Below are 18803 nucleotides of genomic sequence, written 5' to 3' on the forward strand. Positions count from 1 at the left end.
CAGGGATGGGTTAGTGGAGTCAAGTGGATGGCAGTTTTTTGCTGGTTAAAAAAATATAAATTTATATATATATCTCCATGTCTAAGGTGACTCCTCATTCCCAAAGCCTCCGTACTCGTCAGAACCGCAAAGGGAAAGAGAGAAGGCCTAAGGTCAGGAGTCCAAGGGCCCCTGAGGGCGTTGACAGAAGCTAAAAAGCTGTGGTAGGAGTGGGTGAGAAGGGGGTGGAGTTAAACCGACCCGGTTACAAATGAGTGACAACTGGCCGTGGGGGCAAAGGTCTGGTTGCCACAGCGACGGAGAAAGAGCGGCTATTATTAGTAGCAATCATCCTCACTGCTAATGATCAGTTCTGCCGTCTCTGGGCCGCCGTTCATCCCTCACTGAGGGTGACGCGGAACCCCCAAAGCGCTGCTTGTAGTTGTTTGTTCTCAGGTTGCAGGAGAAAGCGGAAGGGGATAGTTTTTTGCAGACTGACTCAGTGCCCTGAGACTCTGTAAGTTGCCAGGAAGGGGCGGGCCTTGCATCTCTGCAGGGGATGCTCCGCATCTCCCGTGCGGTGTCCAGACCCGGTGGTCTCCTTGGACAGGTCACATCGGGGTGCTACTGTAGAGTGACCCCCTCTCTTGAAGACCCTTCATGAAGGGCCAGTTCAGGAAGTGGGGTACTTAGCTCAGAGAGAAGACTTGGCCCTGGGGAGACGGCGGACGCGCGCCAGTGCTCACGCACGAGGAAGGCACTAATGGACAGGAGGGGCTTTGGAGAAAACCTGCACTGGACTCCCGCCCGGACCCGGACTCCTCCCGGCTGTCAGACTGTGGACAAGTCCCTCTAGCGCCCTCAGTTTCCCCCCGTAAATGAGCGTGGAGCATGGGCCGCCCCCGTGCCGGGTTCTGGTAAAAAGCGCGGTAGAAACGTTGTGACGCGCTGACAGTCCGGAGCCGCGCCGGGTCCCGGCCTTCTCTGTGGAAACAAGGCCCCAGATTAAGGAGTTTCAGGGGGCTTCGGCGGCCGGCCAGCGCCGAACCCCGCGCAGCCCCCCCTCTGGCCCTCACTTCTCGGTCGGTTCCCGGGCTTTGGAGTAGAAATGACTAGGTAGAGCATGTGGTTCCGCCCTTTCCTTTTACAGATGAGCCAACTGAGGCCGGAGAGGGGAGGCGATTGGCTACCCCTATCCCCCCGCCCCGCCCCGCCCCCTTCCTCCCGCCACAGAAGCGGGCGGAGTGAGCGCCACGACCTGCGCTCGAAGCGAGCTCCGGAGAAGAGCATCCCAGACAGAGCCGGGCTCGGCTAGCCCACGTGACCACGACCCGCGAGGTGAGGGAGGAGCCGGGGGCGGGGCCGGGAGCCGGCCGGATGGGGGCGGGTCTGGGGCCGGCCGGATTTCGGATTTGGGGTTCGCCGGGGCGGGGGTTGTGTTTGCATTTAGTTTCTTCCGTACCCCACGCCGGGGTCGGAGTTCGGGCCCAGTGGATCCCAGTGGAGCGGGGAGCGGGAGAGTTCCGAACGAAGCCAGTTCCGGGTCCGAGGCCCGGTCTCTGGCCTCTCTCGGGAGCACGTGGTCTGCCCTGCCCGCGACCCCGGGTTCCCGAGCTGGCTGACCCCGCTCTTCCTCGCCGCAGAGCCCTAACACGTGGGTAGCCTCGTCCTCCTCCTCCTCCCTCCTTTCCTGCCAGCATGGCAGCAGGTGAGTGCGGCTTCCCGGGCCTGGGGGGCGGGGCAGCGCGCAGAGGGGGCAGCCAGAGTGGCGCGTGCAGCAAGCACAGGGTCCCACCTGGCCTGGCGCTGCCTCCTGCTCCTTCTTTCTACTCTCCGGCCCTCCTTCCCTCACCTGCAAATCCAGGTGAACCAGGTGCGCGCTCCCAGAATCGCCTCCAACTTTATGCTGCGGAAGGAGGGGGAATTCGGGAAAGTTCGAATCCTGACCCGGCCCTTGGACGGAGGGTGACCCCGGGTCAGTCATTTAATTCCAGGCTTCCCGTTGTCTCTTAGAGGGGGGACGGACCCGAGCCCGTTCTTGTGTATCACACGGCCCTTTGCGGGCTAGGGAAGCCTGTGAGCCCCTTTCCAGAGCGTTCCATAAAAGCATATGCACCAGGTTTCTAAGGAAACCACTTTGGGACAATTTTTACTGATTTTAGTTTTGAAGTCTAGTTACCAAAAAAAAAAAAAACAAACCCACAACTTTTAAGCTGTGAGTTCTCAGAGACCATGTGCTGGAAGGTGTAGGCTGCTCACCATATGGTCTGTGACCTCTGATCCCAAGGAGGGAGTCTCCTTAGTTTCCAGGGCAAAGGAGCCCGCTTTCCCATCACACACTTGGAGTGGAGAAACTAGGTGATGGAAAGAGAAAAGGAAGTTTAATGAAAGACAGTCTTGGAGTTCGGGCCAGAAAGGCCAGGCTGGGCCCATCTGGGCCCGGGTCCTTTGGACCAGAAAGACCAGGCTGGCCCCACCTGGGCCCGGGTCCTTTGGACCAGAAAGACCAGGCTGGGCCCATCTGGGCCCGGGTCCTTTGGACCAGAAAGACCAGGCTGGCCCCACCTGGGCCCGGGTCCTTTGGACCAGAAAGACCAGGCTGGCCCCATCTGGGCCCGGGTCCTTTGGACCAGAAAGACCAGGCTGGCCCCACCTGGGCCCGGGTCCTTTGGACCAGAAAGACCAGGCTGGCCCCATCTGGGCCCAGGTCCCGCGGCTGCGTCTGGGTTACTTCTGTGTACTCGAGGCCCACTTCAGCCCATGCATCTTTTCTCATGTGTGAAATTAGGAGTTGGACCCGGCGTCCTTTCCAGTTCTGACATTCTTTGGTTCCAGTTTCCCAGAATCGTCCTCCCTCCCCATCCCCCCAAAGAAAAACAAAACTCAAGCAAAACATCCACCCAAGAGAGGGCTGGGCTCCCCGGTTCCCCTCCCTCCAGCCCTGGGGACAGTGGAATTTTCCCCACACTGACCGCCCGGGTGACTCTCTGGTCATCCCCTTGGGATATCTGTGCTCCCACCCAATTTGGGGAGTCCCTGGGAAAGAACTCCCAGCCCCCCAAGAGTGCCCTGAGTTCCGAGCATGTGGACACAGTCCCCGGGTTCTGTCCCTCAGCGGTTGGCCAGGCAGGGCCCACTCGGCTTAGAGGGTCCAGGTGGGAGTTGGTGCTGCTCCAGGAGAGCTGGGGCCTGGCTCGCCTGCTCCCCTCCCCCCAGCCTCACTTCTTTTTCCTCCCCCCAACTGAGAGTCAGTTGCGCCATCCCAGGGGCTTGGGCTGAGGGCTGTGGTGGGAGGGAGGGAAGGAGCAGAGCACTCTGCGGTTGCCTGGGTGACGCTGGAAATCCTGGCCTGGGCCTCTTCCGCCTGGCAGGCCGAGCTGGGCTGAGCTTCCTGCAGCAGTCACTCCCTGTTGGGGGCGGGTAGGCGGGAGGGAGGCGGGGCGGAGGAAGGGGTTGGATGTGGCAGATCGAGGGCCCTGGCTGCCAGCTGAGACCCGGGCCATGGCATCCTCCTCAGCGGCACCGGGGAAGCCGAAGGCCAAGTACCCTTTTAAGAAGCGGGCCAGTTTGCAGGCGGGCAATGTCCCAGGTGAGTCTGTGCCCCCCCCCCAAGCCGGCCCCGGCTAAGTACGGGGTGGGCATCCCCCCACGCAGGTGCCACCACGGAGGTGATGGGAGGCCAGATCCGGACAGTGGGAAGCCAGTGTGGAGCCCGAGAGCAGGGGGGGCTTGTTTGTTTGCTGGGAAAGTGGGGGAGAGCTGGCCCCGTCCTGCAGGGAGCCTCCTCTGCGCCAGCGCGCCTGTCTGACATGCTGGGATTTTGTTCTCACCCACGTGCATCTGGCTAGTGTGTGGGTATCCCCAGCGCGTAGTGTGTGAATGAGTGGTGGGCGTGGACGGCTGGGGTGTGTGGGAGCTGCCATGTGGGGGGCAGTGCCCGGACCCTGGGTCTCTGCCCCCCCTCTGGGTATCTGGCTGGAGGAGAGTGTGCTGATTGATTGGCCCATCTGCTTTCAGCTGCGGTGTCTGGGACCATGGCCGTGGGTGTGTAGTTCCGCTAGTGGGCACGGTGACCCCTGGACTGTCTGAGACCCGGGGGCTGTTCTGTGTGTGGGCCCTGCGCCCCATGGTCTGAGCATGAGGTGTGCAGGCTGGTGCTGCCTTCTCCCGTACCTTGTTCTTGTTTTGCCGGCTGACACCGTTGCACCATTTAGGGCAGGGGATGGAGGGCGGCCTGGCTCTGGGGCCCTGCCAGGAGGCTCCTGGCCGGCCTCCCGCAGTGGGGCCCTCGTTGTGTAGTGGATAAATGTGTTTACATTCACGTATTTGCAGAGGATCCCCCTTCCCCTTGAGAAAGAGAGCTCGTTTTTGTTCCATTGTTGAGGGCTCTCCCCCCGGGACGTCCTTGTGTGATGGCTGAGAATGCCCTTTTCTGGGGGCATGGCGTTGGCTGGGGGCATGGACCCCTGGGGATGCTGCTCAGGTTTGGGCCGTCACGGGCCGTGGTCGGTTTCCAGCCTGGAGGGTTCTCGGATTTATGTCGTTGCCCTCAATGCGCCGCTGGCCTGGGACCCCGGAGACACTGCTCAGGTTTGGGCCGTCACCGGCCATGGTCGGACCCCTGGGTCCCCAGGCTGTGGTAGCCAAGGTGTTGGTGTGGGTGGTCACCCTGCCAGCTGTACAGGCCCAGAGGCTGGGAAGGAGACCTGCCTCCCCAAAGGATGGGGGGGGGGGCCGGTGGGTGTCCAACGGTTTGGGGTTCACCCAGATTTCACTACTGTGTTCTCAATGGGGAAAAGAGGAGGCCTTTGGGCTAGAGTAGGCAGGGTTGCCTAGTGAGCAGGGCCAAGGTTTCTGGAGATTGCTGGGTCTCCAGAAGGCCGGGGCTGCTGTGGTGCAGCCCGCTTCTCATACACTTGTTCTGCCCAGGGGAGGAAACTTCAGGGGCTCGCGGGGACTCGGAGACGTGGGAACCAGTGGTTTGTATTAGTTAATAGCTACATTTATGCAGCACTTGAAAATATACCATTTTATTTCCACAAGTGCTATCCTCACCTCCGTTTTGCAGAGGGGGAAGCAGAGGTGGGCTGAGTGAGGGCCCAGCTTGTAAGTACTGGAGGCGGAATTTGAACTTGGGTCTCTGCCTCCTGGGCCTACAAGAGGAGATGGGTGGGCACTTGCAGGGACGGCTTTAGAAGGAATGCTTGTTCAAGTCCAGGTTGAGCTGGATGACATTCAGTCTTCCCCCTGCGGAGATTATGGGATTCAGTGAGTCAGAGGCTCCCGCCCCTGCAAATAGCTTTGGACTCAAAGCCCCAGGTCCTGAGTTGGAATCCGGCCTCATGATTAGTTGTGACCCTGAGCAAGTCTGAGAAGTGAGAGTCACAGCCCACCTGCAGTGAGCCCTGGAAGGAAGGGGCTGTGGTTGTCCCCATTCCATAGCCAGGAAACTGAGGCACACACATGATCGACTGGCCCGGGTCCAGCCACTGCTGCCTCCAAAGGAAGTATTCTAAGGTGAAGGGAGCAAGGCCAGCCGGACTCACAACGTGAGGCTTCTCTCCTCCATGAATTCACGAGCAAAGAACCATTTATTTATTGTCTATTAATAGTCACATTCAGCCAGGCGCACTCATAAGGACCCCTGAGGGTCATCCTGTGACTCGGCAGCCTGCTCGCCCTGGAGAGATGGTCCAATTTGTCCTGGGACACTGGAGATCCTGCAGACATCTCCAGATGAGAATGAAGCTGGAGGTCAGAGTGGGCCTCTGACCCATATCCTGGAACTGATCTCTCTCGGGTCAGTTAGGATTCTTCTTGCTTCCGAGCTGCGGTGACAGACTAGCCAGAGGGTCCAGAATGCTTGTCTCACAGGGCCTTTCAGAAGGGAAAACCCAGTGTCTGAGAGGTAGACGGTGCTGCTTTTGGTTGCTCAGCTGGTGAGCGGGAGCCAGGATCCGAACCCTTGTCCCCCGTTCTGCTGGGCTGGTGCTCTCCGAGCTCTCCTCGTGGCCTCCCCCATCCCTGCCCCTGGCAGCCTTCCTCGAGAGAAGACTCGGTCAGTCCTGCCTCCCCCTGGGGCCTGCCTCCGTGGCTCTCCTGCCGCCTCACCTCAGCCCTTGTTGCTCTCTGGGCCAGGACCAAAAGCAAGCAGGAACCCTAACCTCCTCCCTGGGACTCCGGGACTCCCAGGCAGAGACAAGGCCCGAGGCTGGCCTCAGCACGTCCATGCAGCCAGGGGGCCGCCTCTGGAGCCTCTTTCTGCTCTCTGAGAATGCGCCTAGCTGCAAAGGCAGCTGCAGGTGGGAATGGGGCTGGCGGGGTGGGGGGGGGGGGGGAGGGGGGGAGGGGTGGCAGCGTGGGATTGCTACACTTGGAGACGATGGGGTGCTTGAAAAGGGGGAGGTCCTGGGGAGGCCCCGGGGTCCTCGAGACGCCCAGTCCCAGCACCTGCCCTGCGGCCTCCCACTTCTAGGAGAGACTATGTCTGTCTTTCTGTCTCTCTCCTTCCCTTTCCTCCCTCTTTTCCTCTTTTTTTTTCCCCTCTATCTTTCTTTTTTTTCTCCTTTCCTCTTTCTTTTCTCTCTCTCTCTCTTTTATTTTTCCTCTTTTTTCTTTCTGTCTCTCTCTTCCTTCCTCCTCTTTCCCTCTCTTCTATTTTCCCTGTCTTTATTTTTTCCTCTCTCTCTTCCTTCCTTCCTTTTCCTTCCTTTCTCCTACTTTCTCTTTCTTCTTATTTTCTCTCTCTCTCTCTCTTTTCTCTCTAGGTATCTTTCCCTCCCTATTTTTTCTCTTCCTTTTTCTTCCCTTTATTTTCCCTTTCTGTTTTTCTCTCTCTGTTTCTGTCCCTCCCTCCCTTCCTTCTCTTTCCATTTCTTCTATTTTCCCTTTGTCTTTCTCTTTTCTCTCTCTGTGTCTCTCTCTCTCTCTGTCCTTCCTTCCTTCCCCTTTTCCTCCCTCCTTTCCTCTCTTCTATTTCCCTATGTCCTTCTCTCTCTCTGTCCCTCCCTCTTTTCTTATTTTCCTCCCTCCCTCCTTCCGTTTCTTCTTTTTATTTTTATTTCTTTTTCTCTTTTTTCTTTCTCCCTCTCTTCTCTCTCTCTGTTCCTCTCTCCCTTCCTCTTTTCCTCCCTCCCTCCTTCCCTCTCTTTTTATTTTCCCTGTGTCTTTCTTTTTTTCTTTTCTCTCTGTCTTTGTCTTTCTCAGGGATACTCAGGCTGTGGGGCCTTCCCTGTGGGGAGCCAGGAAAGCAGCTGTGGAAGCTTTGGGCTTCTAACAATAGAAGGAGGGCTGGGGTGGGCTATTGTGCTAGGGCAGGTGAGAGTCTCCTCTGCCTCTTGCCCCAGCCAGATTCCCGGGCTGGAGTGCTAGGACCTGGGCTCACCTGTGCGGGCGGCTGTGTGGGTTCTCGGTGCCCCTGAGGGCAGCCAGTTTTAGGAGGAGTGCCCGTGTCCCCTCCTGGGCTGGGCCCCTCCTCCCCCCAGCCAAACCTTCCCACTCTCCTCCTTGACATCCGGTTCTGGCCGCTGTTTCGGCAGCCCAGGGGTTAAGGGCAAGGTCCGGCTTTGGGCTGCCCTGGCTCACCCACCCTTGCTGCCACTCACCGCTGCAGAGCCCAGAGTCTCCGATGTCCTGACCCCCTCCTGCCCCTGCCCTGGCACCCCAGGCTTCCTCCCACCCCCACCTCACCCCCGTCTGCAGCTGCACTTGGTATGGTCCGTGCCGGCTCCAGAGCCGTCCTCGGGGACTGACTGCAGCCTCACACGGGCGGGCAGGCAGCAGCTCCAGTGAGGGGTACACAGCCGCTGGCAGAGGCCTGGCTTGGGGCTGCCAGATCTCTGCAGGTAGGGGAGTGGATTGGGAGGGTGGCGTGCCAGAGGGAGAGCTGGGGGCTTGGCTCCAGGACTGAGGCAGGGAGCTTTCCTGGTCCTGAGAGGAGTCGGGCAGGCTTGGAGGCTTCTGCTGAGCCCAGAGGGGCCAGCCTGGGCAGAGGGCCCTGGGGTCCTGGGTCAGGCTGGCCCCAGGCTGCTGTGGGGGTCCCTGTAGAGCTCTGCTGGGGAGTGTCCCCCCAGCCTTTCCCAGGACCAGAGTGAAAGGCATTGGAGACACGCAGCCAGAGTTTGGGCCCAGTTTGTACTTGATGCTGGACATCTGGATGTTGGGGGGTGGGGTGGGAGAAGGTGGGCCTGGGTTGGGGCCGGGGGTGAGGTGGGTTGGGGGCCAGTGGCACCCCGGGCTCTGCAGCCAGATGTCACCTCAGGCCTTAAGGGCTCCTGGGTCCCGGCCCTCCTCGGGGGTGCTTGGGCTGAAGGCAGCTTGCTGCCCCCTCCCCAGATCCTCAGCGAGCCCTCTGGCCTGGGCCTCCAAACTGGCGTAGCCTATTGGTGGTGGCTCCTTCCTTGAGGGGCAGCCAATGGTGGGGTGGGGCCAGGCAGCCTCTTGGCAGCTCCAGGGTCCTGGGGGAGAGGACCAGCCCCGAGGGACACAGTCAAGTTCCCGCTCCTCCCAGGCCCTGCCCCTTGTGGGCTGTGCCCTGCTGAGGAGCCAGGCTGTGGCTTCCCTTCCAGTTTGCCAGCCAGTGATTAGCCTCCCGCTCTTCTCCCCCGCCAGGGTCATGCTCTCTTAAGTGCAGGGCATCGGGCCGAGCCAGTCTGGGGTCCCTCAGGCCCGAGAGAACTGGGAGTGTGGGCACAGGGGAGGCTCTGCAGCATCTGGAGCTCCAGCCTCACATCCAGAGGTCACAGGGTCACTCCATGTGGTTTTCCATTGCTGGGGGGTAATCTAGGGGGAAGAAGGGGTCAAGACTGGGCCCCATCCTTCTGGAAGTTCCTTGCTCAGGAGCCAGAGCCTGGCTTCCCTTGAGTTGGGCTGGGGGCTGCTGGGCCTTTGGGGTCACTCTCCCTTGGCCCTCCCCTCCTCCAGCACACAGTCTCCCCTCTGGTCCTCGCTGTGAGCCTGGTCCATGGCCCCTCCTCGTCCTTAGCATGCTGGGGCCCCAGGTTCCCAGTGAGGGAGATCAGCCAGAAATGGGGGTGGGGGAGGCATGAATGCCCGGTGGATCTATTCCTCTCTTTCCTGTTCCTTACTGACCCAGTCACCATCTGTCTCTACAGAGGCTCGGGGCGGGCTGGGGGGACCCCCGCTGCAATCTGCCCGCTCCCTGCCGGGCCCTCCCCCCTGCCTCAAGCACTTCCCCCTCGACCTGCGCACCTCCATGGATGGCAAATGCAAGGAGATCGCTGAGGTAGCTGCCCGGGCCCTGTGGTCTCCCTCCCTCCTCTGCCCCCCTCCTCCCATTCCTGATGCATGACTGACCGCTCCTGCTTTCCGCCCTTTCCATCCTGATCCTCATCCACACCCTCCAAACACAGCTGGGCAGGGAGGATTGGGCAGAGAGGACCAAGCAGGGAGGATCGGGCAGGGAGGACTGAGCAGGGAGGATCAGGTCGGGGGCTGCCTTGCTTCTGGGGATGGGCAGAGCACGCCTGTGGGTGCCCGTTCTCCAGGATGCCCTGCCACCTCTTCTGTCTCTCGCCAGGAATTGTTCAGCCGCTCCTTGGCAGAGAGCGAGCTCCGAAGTGCTCCGTATGAATTCCCAGAGGAGAGCCCCATTGAGCAGCTGGAGGAGCGGCGCCAGCGGCTAGAGCGGCAGATTAGCCAGGATGTCAAGTGAGCCAGCCCCTCCCCCCAGCTGGGCCAGGCCAGCCATGGACCCAGGAGGGTCCCCCACTGTGGGGAAACTTGTGCTTCGAGACTTAGCTGTCCTAGTGAAGCTTTAGGGCGTCTCCAGAGTCCTGGGTCTTTTCCCTTAGGCTTTCCCGAAGGGCCCCCTCCCCCACCAGCCCCTTCCCCCCATCTGTTCCCATGCCCTGGGGAGAGGTGCTCCTTGGGGCCGGCCGTGGGTGCTCCCGGCCCTCCCTGGCTCTGTTGGGCTGTTTCTCCCCGCCTCCATGCCTTGGATCCACTGCAGGCCTGCTCAGCTGCCTGGCCTCTTTTCCCTCCAGGTTGGAACCGGACATTCTGCTCAGGGCCAAGCAAGACTTTCTGAAGACAGACAGTGATGCAGATCTGCAGTGAGTGACAGCGGGGGAGGGAGAAGCTGCTTCCCACTGCCCCCACCCCCATTCCCAGCTTTCGGAGACTCAGTTGCCTGACTCACCAGGGCCGGCCTGCGAGCCTGGGCCCTCCTTGTCCGGCCCCTCCGCTCCCACGGCTCCCCACACCGCCAGACTCAGCCTGATCCACTTTGGCCCGGGGTCAGGCCAAAACTCCTGAGCTCCGTGCTCCATCAGGCTCACAGCAGGCGGCATTAAACCTGTCCCCTCCCAGCTCTGACCTGCCTTTAAAAAGCTTTGTAAAGGATGTGATTCCCCCCCCCCCGGCCCCTCCCTCCTCGTCCCCTCCCTTCACTTCTCTCCACAGGTTGTACAAGGAGCAGAGTGAGGCTCAGGGTGACCGTGGGCCCAGGGAGCGCGATGGGCACCTGGAGCGAGAGTTTCAGAGGGTCTCCATCTCGGGAGAGGAGAAGTGCGGGGTAAGTGTGTCCCAGACGTCGCATTCGGGGCGCTCCGTGTCACTGGCCTGCGCTTTGCCTCCAAGGCTCCAGGGTCACTCTGAACTTGGCCGTGGGAGAACCCTCGGGCTCTCTCCGTGGCACAAGCAGGACCAAGTCCTGGGGCTTAGAGGGAAAGGGGGGGGGGGGGCGCAGAGCCAGCCTGGGAATGAGGAGTGTGAGAACGAGCCTCCTCCCCGCCTCCGCCCCTGTCCTCAGGTGCCGTTCACCGACCTGCTGGATGCTGCTAAGAGCGTGGTACGGGCCTTGTTCATCCGGGAGAAGTACATGGCCCTGGCCCTGCAGAGTTTCTGCCCCACCACGCGGCGTTTCCTGCAGCAGCTCGCCGAGAAGCCGCTGGAGACCAGGGCTTTTGAGCAGGGCCCAGAGACCCCTGTGTCAGCAGGTGTGACATCCCAGCAAAGGGGCCTGGGGCTCGCTGTGCCGACCCTGGGAACACGCTCTGTGCCCGGAATGCCCCCTCCACAGCGCTGGCACAGGCCTTGTTCCATTCTGACTCCAGCTTCTCCCTCACTTGCAGGCCTTTGACCTTTTTCCCATCCAAGCCCCACTCAGATCTGCATGGGTTTTGGGGCCTCCAGTGGGCATGCCTTGGGCTGGCACAGACTCATGTGCAAAGCTGGCCTTGGGGGTAATGGGGGCAGACGGGGCGGGCACAGCCATTCTTCCAGTGGCCTTGGTGTTATGCCTCCGGCTCCTGGGATGGGGAGACCCTTTATTGGGGGAAGGAGGAGGCAGAGCCGGTGAGACACCCAGAGTCCTGAACCTTGCCTTCTTCCCCACTCATACACCTACCAGATGCCCCGGTACATCCCCCAGTGCTGGAACAGCACCCTTATGACCACTGTGAGCCTTCTGCCATGCCCGTGGACCTGGGCTTTGGCCTCCGCATGGTTCGGGGCGTTGTCCACGTCTACATGAAAAGGGGTCCCGAGGAACAGTAAGTGGGCAGGGAGGAAGGGATAATGAATAAAGGGCATGTGCCCAAGTGTGGCAAAAGGGAGGCGAGAATGGGGCAGGAAGGTGGCTGGGGGTGGAGGGGGCTCAGAAGGAGGAGAAAGGTCCCTGTGGGGGAGGTGAGCCGAGCGAGACCGAGTGGGAGGGAGGCCATTGGAGTTGGCTCCCTCTCCTCAGCCCGGGCTCCCTGCAGGACAGAGCTGGAGCTGCCCTACCCTGACCTCCAGGAGTTTGTGGCTGATGTCAATGTGCTGATGGCGCTCATCATCAATGGTCCCATGTAAGTCCCCGAGCCCCACTGCTCCCCGGCCCCGAGCTCCTGCTGGCCGACGCTCAGCTCGCCCCATGCCTCGTCTCCTTTCCCGTTTCCCAGAAAGTCCTTCTGCTATCGTCGGCTGCAGTACCTGAGCTCCAAATTCCAGATGCATGTGCTGCTCAATGAGATGAAGGAGCTGGCTGCCCAGAAGAAGGTGCCCCACCGCGACTTCTACAACATCAGGAAGGTCGGTCTGCCCATTGGCCCACTCTCCCCTTCCTTTAACAACAGGGACCCACTTCCTTACTTTGTATTGATTCTTGTTTTCATAGCACCCTCATTTCTAAATATATCTCTCTTCTCTCACCTACCGGACAATCCTTCCCTTGTTACAAGAATTTAAAAAGAGGAGGAAAAACCGCAGTGCAGCCAATCCCGACCGTCCGTGTCATGGGCCAGAGTCCCCTCCCTCCTTTTCTCCTCTCTTCTCCTCCTACTCACTCACTCTTTCCCTGTTCTCCTTTTCCCTTTCCCTTTTTCTCCTCCCCCTTTTACTTGTTCACTCTTTCTCTGCTCTCCTTTTCTCTTTCCCCTTTCCCTTTCTCCCTTTATGTCTCTCCCTTCACTTCCATTGTTTCTCCATTTTTCTTCCTCTTTCCTGTTTCTCCTTCTATCCCTTCCCTGTCTCTCCTCTCCCTCCATCTCCTCCCCAACTTTTCCCCAAATTCATCCCCACCTGGCGCACCTCCCCCAGAGGGGTCCTTGCCCACAAAGTATAGCACTTTTTCCTTTCACTTCATGGAGAGGGAGACAGTTTTCCTTCCCTCAAGCTGTCCTGTCCAGTCTTGAGCAGGGTTTTGCTCTCCTGAGCAGGTCTTGCCCCTTTATCCCGAGGGCATTTCCCTGCCCTACCCCTGGCCTCCCAGCACCCGCTCTCTTGTCACTCGATGACCCTTGTGTGCCCCCCTGCGGTGCCTCCAGGTGGACACGCACATCCACGCCTCGTCCTGCATGAACCAGAAGCACCTCCTCCGCTTCATCAAGAGGGCCATGAAGCGGCATTTGGAGGAGATTGTGCACGTGGAGCAGGGCCGGGAGCAGACGTTGCGGGAGGTCTTCCAGAGCATGAACCTCACCGCCTATGACCTGAGTGTGGACACGCTCGATGTGCACGCGGTAGGTCCCAGGGCAGAGGGGGCTCCCGGCCTGGCGTGTGCCGCGGAGGGGCTCTGGGCGGGGCGGGGCTCTGAGACCTCTCTGGCCTGGCTCCCAGGATCGGAACACCTTCCACCGATTTGACAAGTTCAACGCCAAATACAACCCCATCGGCGAGTCCGTCCTTCGAGAGATTTTCATCAAAACAGACAATAGAGTCTCGGGGAAATACTTTGCCCACATCATCAAGGTAAGGGCGTTTATTCTTGATAATAGCAGCTCTCCGTGCTAAGTGCAGAGCACTTCCCAGATATCCTCATTCAGTCCTCATAGTGACCTTGGGCGGGAGATGCTGTTGTGATGATGCTCATTTACAGATGGAGAAACTGAGGCAGCTGGCTGGCACAGTGGATGGAGCTCACACTAGCTCTGAGACCCTTTTGTGACTTAGTTTTCTTATCTGTACAGTGGGGATGATAATAGCGTCTTCCTCCCAAGGTTGCTGTGAGAATCACATCATACATAAACTGTTTTGCCAGGCTAAAAGGGTTGCCTAAATGCTGGCTATTATTGTCATTGTCTTTTTTTTTTATCAGTATTTTGGTTAATATATTTGTCCAGGGTTCTACAGCCAATAAGTGTCTGAGGCAGGACTTGAACTCAGTCCTGGACTCTCTCAGGATGTAACCGGGCAGTCTGTCTGTGTCCCCCCAGGAGGTGATGTCTGATTTGGAGGAGAGCAAATACCAGAATGCAGAGCTGCGCCTCTCCGTGTATGGACGCTCTCGAGATGAATGGGACAAGCTGGCACGCTGGGCCGTGGGGCATCGCGTGCATTCGCCCAACGTGCGCTGGCTGGTGCAGGTGCCCCGGCTTTTGTGAGTACCCCCAGGTCCGGGGGGGTCGGGCTCCGTCCCTCCAGGAAGCTTCTGTCCCTTCCCGAGACCCAGGGGAATGAGAGTGGCCGTTCGGGGCGGCTCTGGGGCTGGTCTGGCTCTGAGTGCATTGAGGGGCTCCACTTGTCACAGTGAGCTTCCTGTTCTTCCTGGTTAGGGACGGACAGCTTTAAGTGCGGGCTGCGGGGGTCTCGGGCTTCTAGCCCCGACCTCCTCCTGTCTTAGGAGTCCTAAAGCTGCCTCCACCAAGCGCCTCCCTCTCTGACCCTTCCCCCTCCCCTCCCCCCCCAGTGATGTGTACCGCACCAAGGGCCAGCTGGCCAACTTCCAGGAGATGTTGGAGAACATCTTCTTGCCGCTGTTTGAGGCCACGGTGCACCCCGCCAGCCATCCAGAGCTGCACCTCTTCTTGGAGCACGTAAGTGCGGGGGGCTCTCAGGGAGGCTGCCCGAGCCGCTGCTGGGACGCTGACCCTCCCCCGTCTCTCCTGTGCTCCCTCGCCAGGTGGACGGCTTCGACAGCGTAGATGATGAATCCAAGCCTGAGAACCATGTGTTCAATCTGGAGAGCCCGCTGCCTGAGGCCTGGGTGGAGGAGGACAACCCCCCCTACTCCTACTACCTGTACTACACCTATGCCAACATGGCTGTTCTCAACCACCTGCGCAGGTGAGGTGGTGGGTGCTGCTTCTGGGGGCTGCGTACCGCTCTCATGCTTATTCTGAAAGGGGAAGTTAGGCTCCCGGCAGCTCCCGAGCCCCCAAGCTCGGCGCGTTTTCTGACCGCCACGTGCTTTTCCCTGTAACTGGGACAGCCGGCTCCCTTTCTCATCCTCCCTTCCCTGTGGGACTCGTGCATTTACCCCAAAGCTTCCGCCTCTCTCTGTATGTGCTGGTGCAGACCTTTCGCCTGTGGCATCCCCTCCCGGGCCCCCCTACCACTCTCCAAGGCCTCTGACTTGGTCAGAGTGTGTGTGGGGGGGGTTCTGGGGCCTTTCAGGGCTCGGGGCTCAGGTCCGGGAAGGGAGCCGCCCTCAGCCTGCGTCCTCTTGTCCCCCCAACAGACAGCGAGGTTTTCACACCTTCGTGCTCCGGCCCCACTGCGGCGAGGCAGGGCCCATCCATCACCTGGTGTCGGCCTTCATGCTGGCCGAGAACATCTCCCACGGGCTGCTGCTCCGGAAGGTCAGTCAGATCCCAAGCTCGTGCCCCTGGCGTGATCACCCAGGGCCCCCTCACCTTCGTAATCAGTAGATACGACCACCGGGACCCCTCTGGACAACTGAGACTCCACGGCCGGCCCACTCCCCAGCTTCCTCAGTGTCCTCAACACCTACCAAATGGCTCCTCTCAGACGGTGATCTGCGCCTGTGCCGCCCCCGCTACCCCACGGCTGCCAATAACCAATACCGCCCCCCTCCTCGTTCTCCATCAGTACTCCCCACAAATCAATACCTGCCACCATTCTCAGGGAGCTCTGCTGCACGAGCTGCCCTGCCCTGACCACACTCGGCTATCTCACCCACACGGCACTTAATCAGCGCTCCCAGGGGCCAGGCCCCCAGCCCCCGTCAGCCCATGGAGCCCCCGGGAACACCCCCGACCCTCCGGGCCAGCACCGACCGCGGCTGCCCCTGCTCCGGCACAGCTTCCCTCCGCACAGACACCACACAGGCTTCCCTGCCCCCCTCCCCCTCCCCGTAACCCACTCCCCCCGCTGATCAGTGCTCCCACCTCTCCCTGAAGCTGCCCCTACCCATGCTCTCAGCTGAGCTTTTACCCCCCCACCCCCCCCAGCGACCGTGGGCCCCTCCCCACAAGCCCCTGGTCCTGGGAGCCCAGCCCCACATACGAGGCTGATGCTGTGGGTCAGCACCGGCTGGGAAGCTCTCCGGGCACAGGGGCAGGGTCAGTGCTGGGACCACGGGGCAGGCCCTGACCCCTCCGCCTCCTCCCCCAGGCTCCGGTCCTGCAGTATCTCTACTACCTGGCCCAGATCGGCATCGCCATGTCCCCGCTCAGCAACAACAGCCTGTTCCTCAGCTACCACCGCAACCCCCTGCCCGAGTACCTGTCCCGGGGGCTCATGGTCTCGCTCTCCACCGATGACCCCCTGCAGTTTCACTTCACCAAGGTCAGAGCTCAGCGCAGGGCGGTGCTGCCCCCTGCTGGGAGAGCAGGCGCTGGGGCCTCTATTCCCTGGTGAAGCTGGGAGACCCAGGCCGGCCTTCCCTCCCCTCCCCCCCTCGGCCCCTCTTCTCGGTGTCCCGGGGCCGGAGCCATCCAGATGGGGGGGACCCTAACTAGGCTCTCCCAACCTAGGAGCCGCTGATGGAGGAGTACAGCATCGCCACTCAGGTGTGGAAGCTGAGCTCCTGCGACATGTGTGAGCTGGCCCGGAACAGCGTGCTCATGAGTGGCTTCTCTCACAAGGTAACGGACCCCCCCGGGGACCACTGGAGTTGGGGGGGGGGTGGGCAGAGGGCCCGAGAGGCCCGGCCTCCCTTACCCCGGGTCTGTGCTCAGAGGCCTCCTTTCTCAGGTGAAGAGCCACTGGCTGGGGCCCAACTATACCAAAGAAGGGCCCGAAGGCAACGACATCCGCCGCACCAACGTGCCGGACATCCGCGTGGGCTACCGCCACGAGACGCTGTGCCAGGAGCTGGCGCTCATTACGCAGGCAGTGCAGAGCGAGATGCTGGAGCCCATCCCCGAGGAGGCCGGCCTCACCATGAGCCCCGGGCCGCACTGAGCCTGGCGCCGGCCCAGCCAGCCACCCCTCCTCGCCCGCTGTCGGACTCTGCCCGCGTCTGCCCCCGCGCGTCTGCTGTCCCTCCTCCGTCCTCGGCCCGGGCTGCCGCAGAGGGCCAGGCTCGCTGGGCTCCAGGCCTCGAGAGAGCCTGCTCTTGAGCCCTTTTGGGCTGAATTATGTGTCATAATGTAAGAAGACTGGGCCCAGTGCTGCCTGGGGGAGGCTCCTCCCTCCTCCCTGGCATTGCCCGAGGAGGCTCCTCCCTCCTCCCTGGCATTGCCCGAGGAGGCTCCTCCCTCCTTCCCGGCATTCCACATCCTGTCAGAAGCCTGGCAACCACACGCCTCATGCAGTAGTGGGCGTGGGTGTTTGGTGCCCGTCGAGTGGTTGGGGAGTGGGGGAGCTTGGCTCTCTGGGATGGGTGCCTCTGGCCCTGTGGCCACAGACTGCCCGGGGGGTGCTCGGGTAGGCCATAACCCGGGCTCCGGCACAGTCTTGCCCTGCCAGAAGGCCGGGCACTGCTGTATTCGCCCTGGCCGGGGCTAAGGCGGCAACCTCTCCAGCTGTTACCCGGCAGGCTCCTCTCTCCTCAGATGGCTGCCAGTGCCCATCCCTGAGGGTGTAGTGGGGCAGGAGGAAGGCCATAGGCCGGGGCCCAAGGCCAGTGGCTTACCTCCTCACTGCCCACCCAGACAAACTCACGTTGCAGCTTTTTGTGCCGCCGAAGAGGAGGGGAGCCGAGGAGGGCTCCTGGTGAGAGAGACCCTGGGGGAGGCCCCCATTTGTGCCTCTCCCCCCTTACTCCAATAGTATCTTTGTCACTGGCCAGGCTGGAACTGTGTTTTTCATTGCTGTGAAATATGAGATTTCAAACCAGTCCCTCTTCAAAGCATGAAAAAAAAAATAAAGGTTATTTAAGTAACATGGTGTCTGGGGGAGAAAGATGAGCGTTGCGTGTGTGGGGTGCGGGGCACAGGCTCACAGACAGAATGGGAAGGAGCTGTGGAGGTCTGAGTCCAGCTCCCTCATTTTACAAGTGGGGAAACTTGCTCAGGAGTCACCCGGTTTGTGTGTGAAGCTGTGTGCTTCCCGTGCCAGAGCTAGCACCCTGTCTGTGGCACCCGCCTGGGCCCTGCCCCTGCTCCTTGCCCTCTCGTGGGTCAGAGTGGGTTTGGGGTTGGAGTGCAAGTTTAGGGGCGACATGGGTTATTACAGCTGGCGAGGAAGGCAGGTCTGCTTGGAGGAGGAAGGGGTACAGTAAATTAAACCCCTTTCCCATCAATCTAAAGAAGAAAGAAGTGAGGAGTTATGGTGTCTCCCCCCCCCCCATCTTGCTATGTCCAGATACCTTCTCATGTCTCAGAATTGATGCTGGAGATGCCTCCTGCCCCCAGACTCTTTCCCAAACCCTCCAATCACAATCCCCTCCTCACATTTTCCGGCTGAGCTGTCCCTTTGCTTGATGGTTTGCTTCTAGCTCCTCAGCAGCATTGAGGGAGAGGACAGTGCTAAAAGAACCTTTTAAAAACCTTCCTGGAGAAAGTTTCAGAGCTCCACCTCGAAATGGCCAGAGGGGCTTTGGACTCCCAACATGGGGTGGCTGAGGGCTTCATGGGCCGGAGAAGTGCACAAAGGGGCATCTGGGGGCTTCAGCTAAAGACTTTCCCTTTGAGGGGACTGTGTGTGAGCCTTGTGGTTCTCTAGCAACTGGGAGAATTTCAGCTTACACAGGGGGGTCCGGATCAGGATGCTGTCAATCACTAAACAAACACTTATTAAGCATCTAACACATACCAGCTGCCATGTTGGGTCTTGGGAAAACAAGAATGAGATGCCCCCTGCCTTAGAGAAATACACATTCTCCTGGCTCTGAGGTTTGCAGCACTTTCCCTCATAGCCTTATCAGGTACATGTAATGCATTTTTATTTCCCTTTTTACAGATGTGGAAAACTAAGCCATATCACTTAGAACCTTAAGAGTTCTAGTCTTCTCGTGGATAAGGAATTTTTTTTGTATATATAGAAATTATATTTATGTATTTCATATAAAGGACATTTCACATAATTTAAATATATATTTGTGTATATATATATAAATTATGATTTATCTTTTATGTAAAGGATACCTTTATAAAAAAAAAAAATCTTCCTGAGTTCAAATCTGGCCTCAGACAGCTTACTAACTGTGTGACTCTGGGCAAGTCACTTAGAACTTTAAGAGGTGTGCCTCAGTTTCC

The 18803-nt window shown here is 59.7% G+C and overlaps 1 protein-coding gene across 5 annotated transcripts; it reads left to right on the forward strand.

Moving 5' to 3' along the window:
• The first annotated feature begins 1199 nt into the window (after window positions 1–1199).
• On the forward strand, window positions 1200–17488 carry AMPD2 (adenosine monophosphate deaminase 2). 5 transcript variants are annotated; one of them, XM_074262921.1, is made up of 18 exons: window positions 1200–1317; window positions 9093–9223; window positions 9518–9648; window positions 9984–10052; window positions 10402–10513; window positions 10751–10937; window positions 11351–11492; window positions 11703–11789; window positions 11883–12012; window positions 12747–12941; window positions 13039–13170; window positions 13635–13798; window positions 14108–14234; window positions 14321–14484; window positions 14879–14999; window positions 15775–15948; window positions 16137–16247; window positions 16357–17488. In XM_074262921.1, exons 2-18 carry the CDS (start codon window positions 9194–9196, stop codon window positions 16564–16566), a joined length of 2286 nt encoding a protein of 761 aa, XP_074119022.1. In that variant the 5' UTR covers window positions 1200–1317; window positions 9093–9193; the 3' UTR covers window positions 16567–17488. The 5 variants fall into 5 exon arrangements, with proteins under 5 accessions (XP_074119022.1, XP_074119020.1, XP_074119018.1 ...); XM_074262919.1 differs by lacking the exon at window positions 1200–1317 and adding an exon at window positions 1380–1687; XM_074262917.1 differs by lacking the exon at window positions 1200–1317 and adding an exon at window positions 2598–3568.
• The last annotated feature ends 1315 nt before the right edge of the window (window positions 17489–18803 follow it).

The sequence above is a fragment of the Sminthopsis crassicaudata genome, chromosome 4, assembly GCF_048593235.1.
Source record: "Sminthopsis crassicaudata isolate SCR6 chromosome 4, ASM4859323v1, whole genome shotgun sequence".
NCBI lineage: Eukaryota > Metazoa > Chordata > Mammalia > Dasyuromorphia > Dasyuridae > Sminthopsis > Sminthopsis crassicaudata.

Bases quoted from the DNA above. Each gene is read 5' to 3' on its own strand.
- AMPD2 (XM_074262917.1), top strand. From the start codon at position 3,481: ATGGCATCCTCCTCAGCGGCACCGGGGAAGCCGAAGGCCAAGTACCCT. The intron at 10,938-11,350 runs GTGTGACATCCC...TACACCTACCAG, and splicing joins AGAGACCCCTGTGTCAGCAG to ATGCCCCGGTACATCCCCCA. The intron at 13,799-14,107 runs GTGAGTACCCCC...CTCCCCCCCCAG, and splicing joins GTGCAGGTGCCCCGGCTTTT to TGATGTGTACCGCACCAAGG.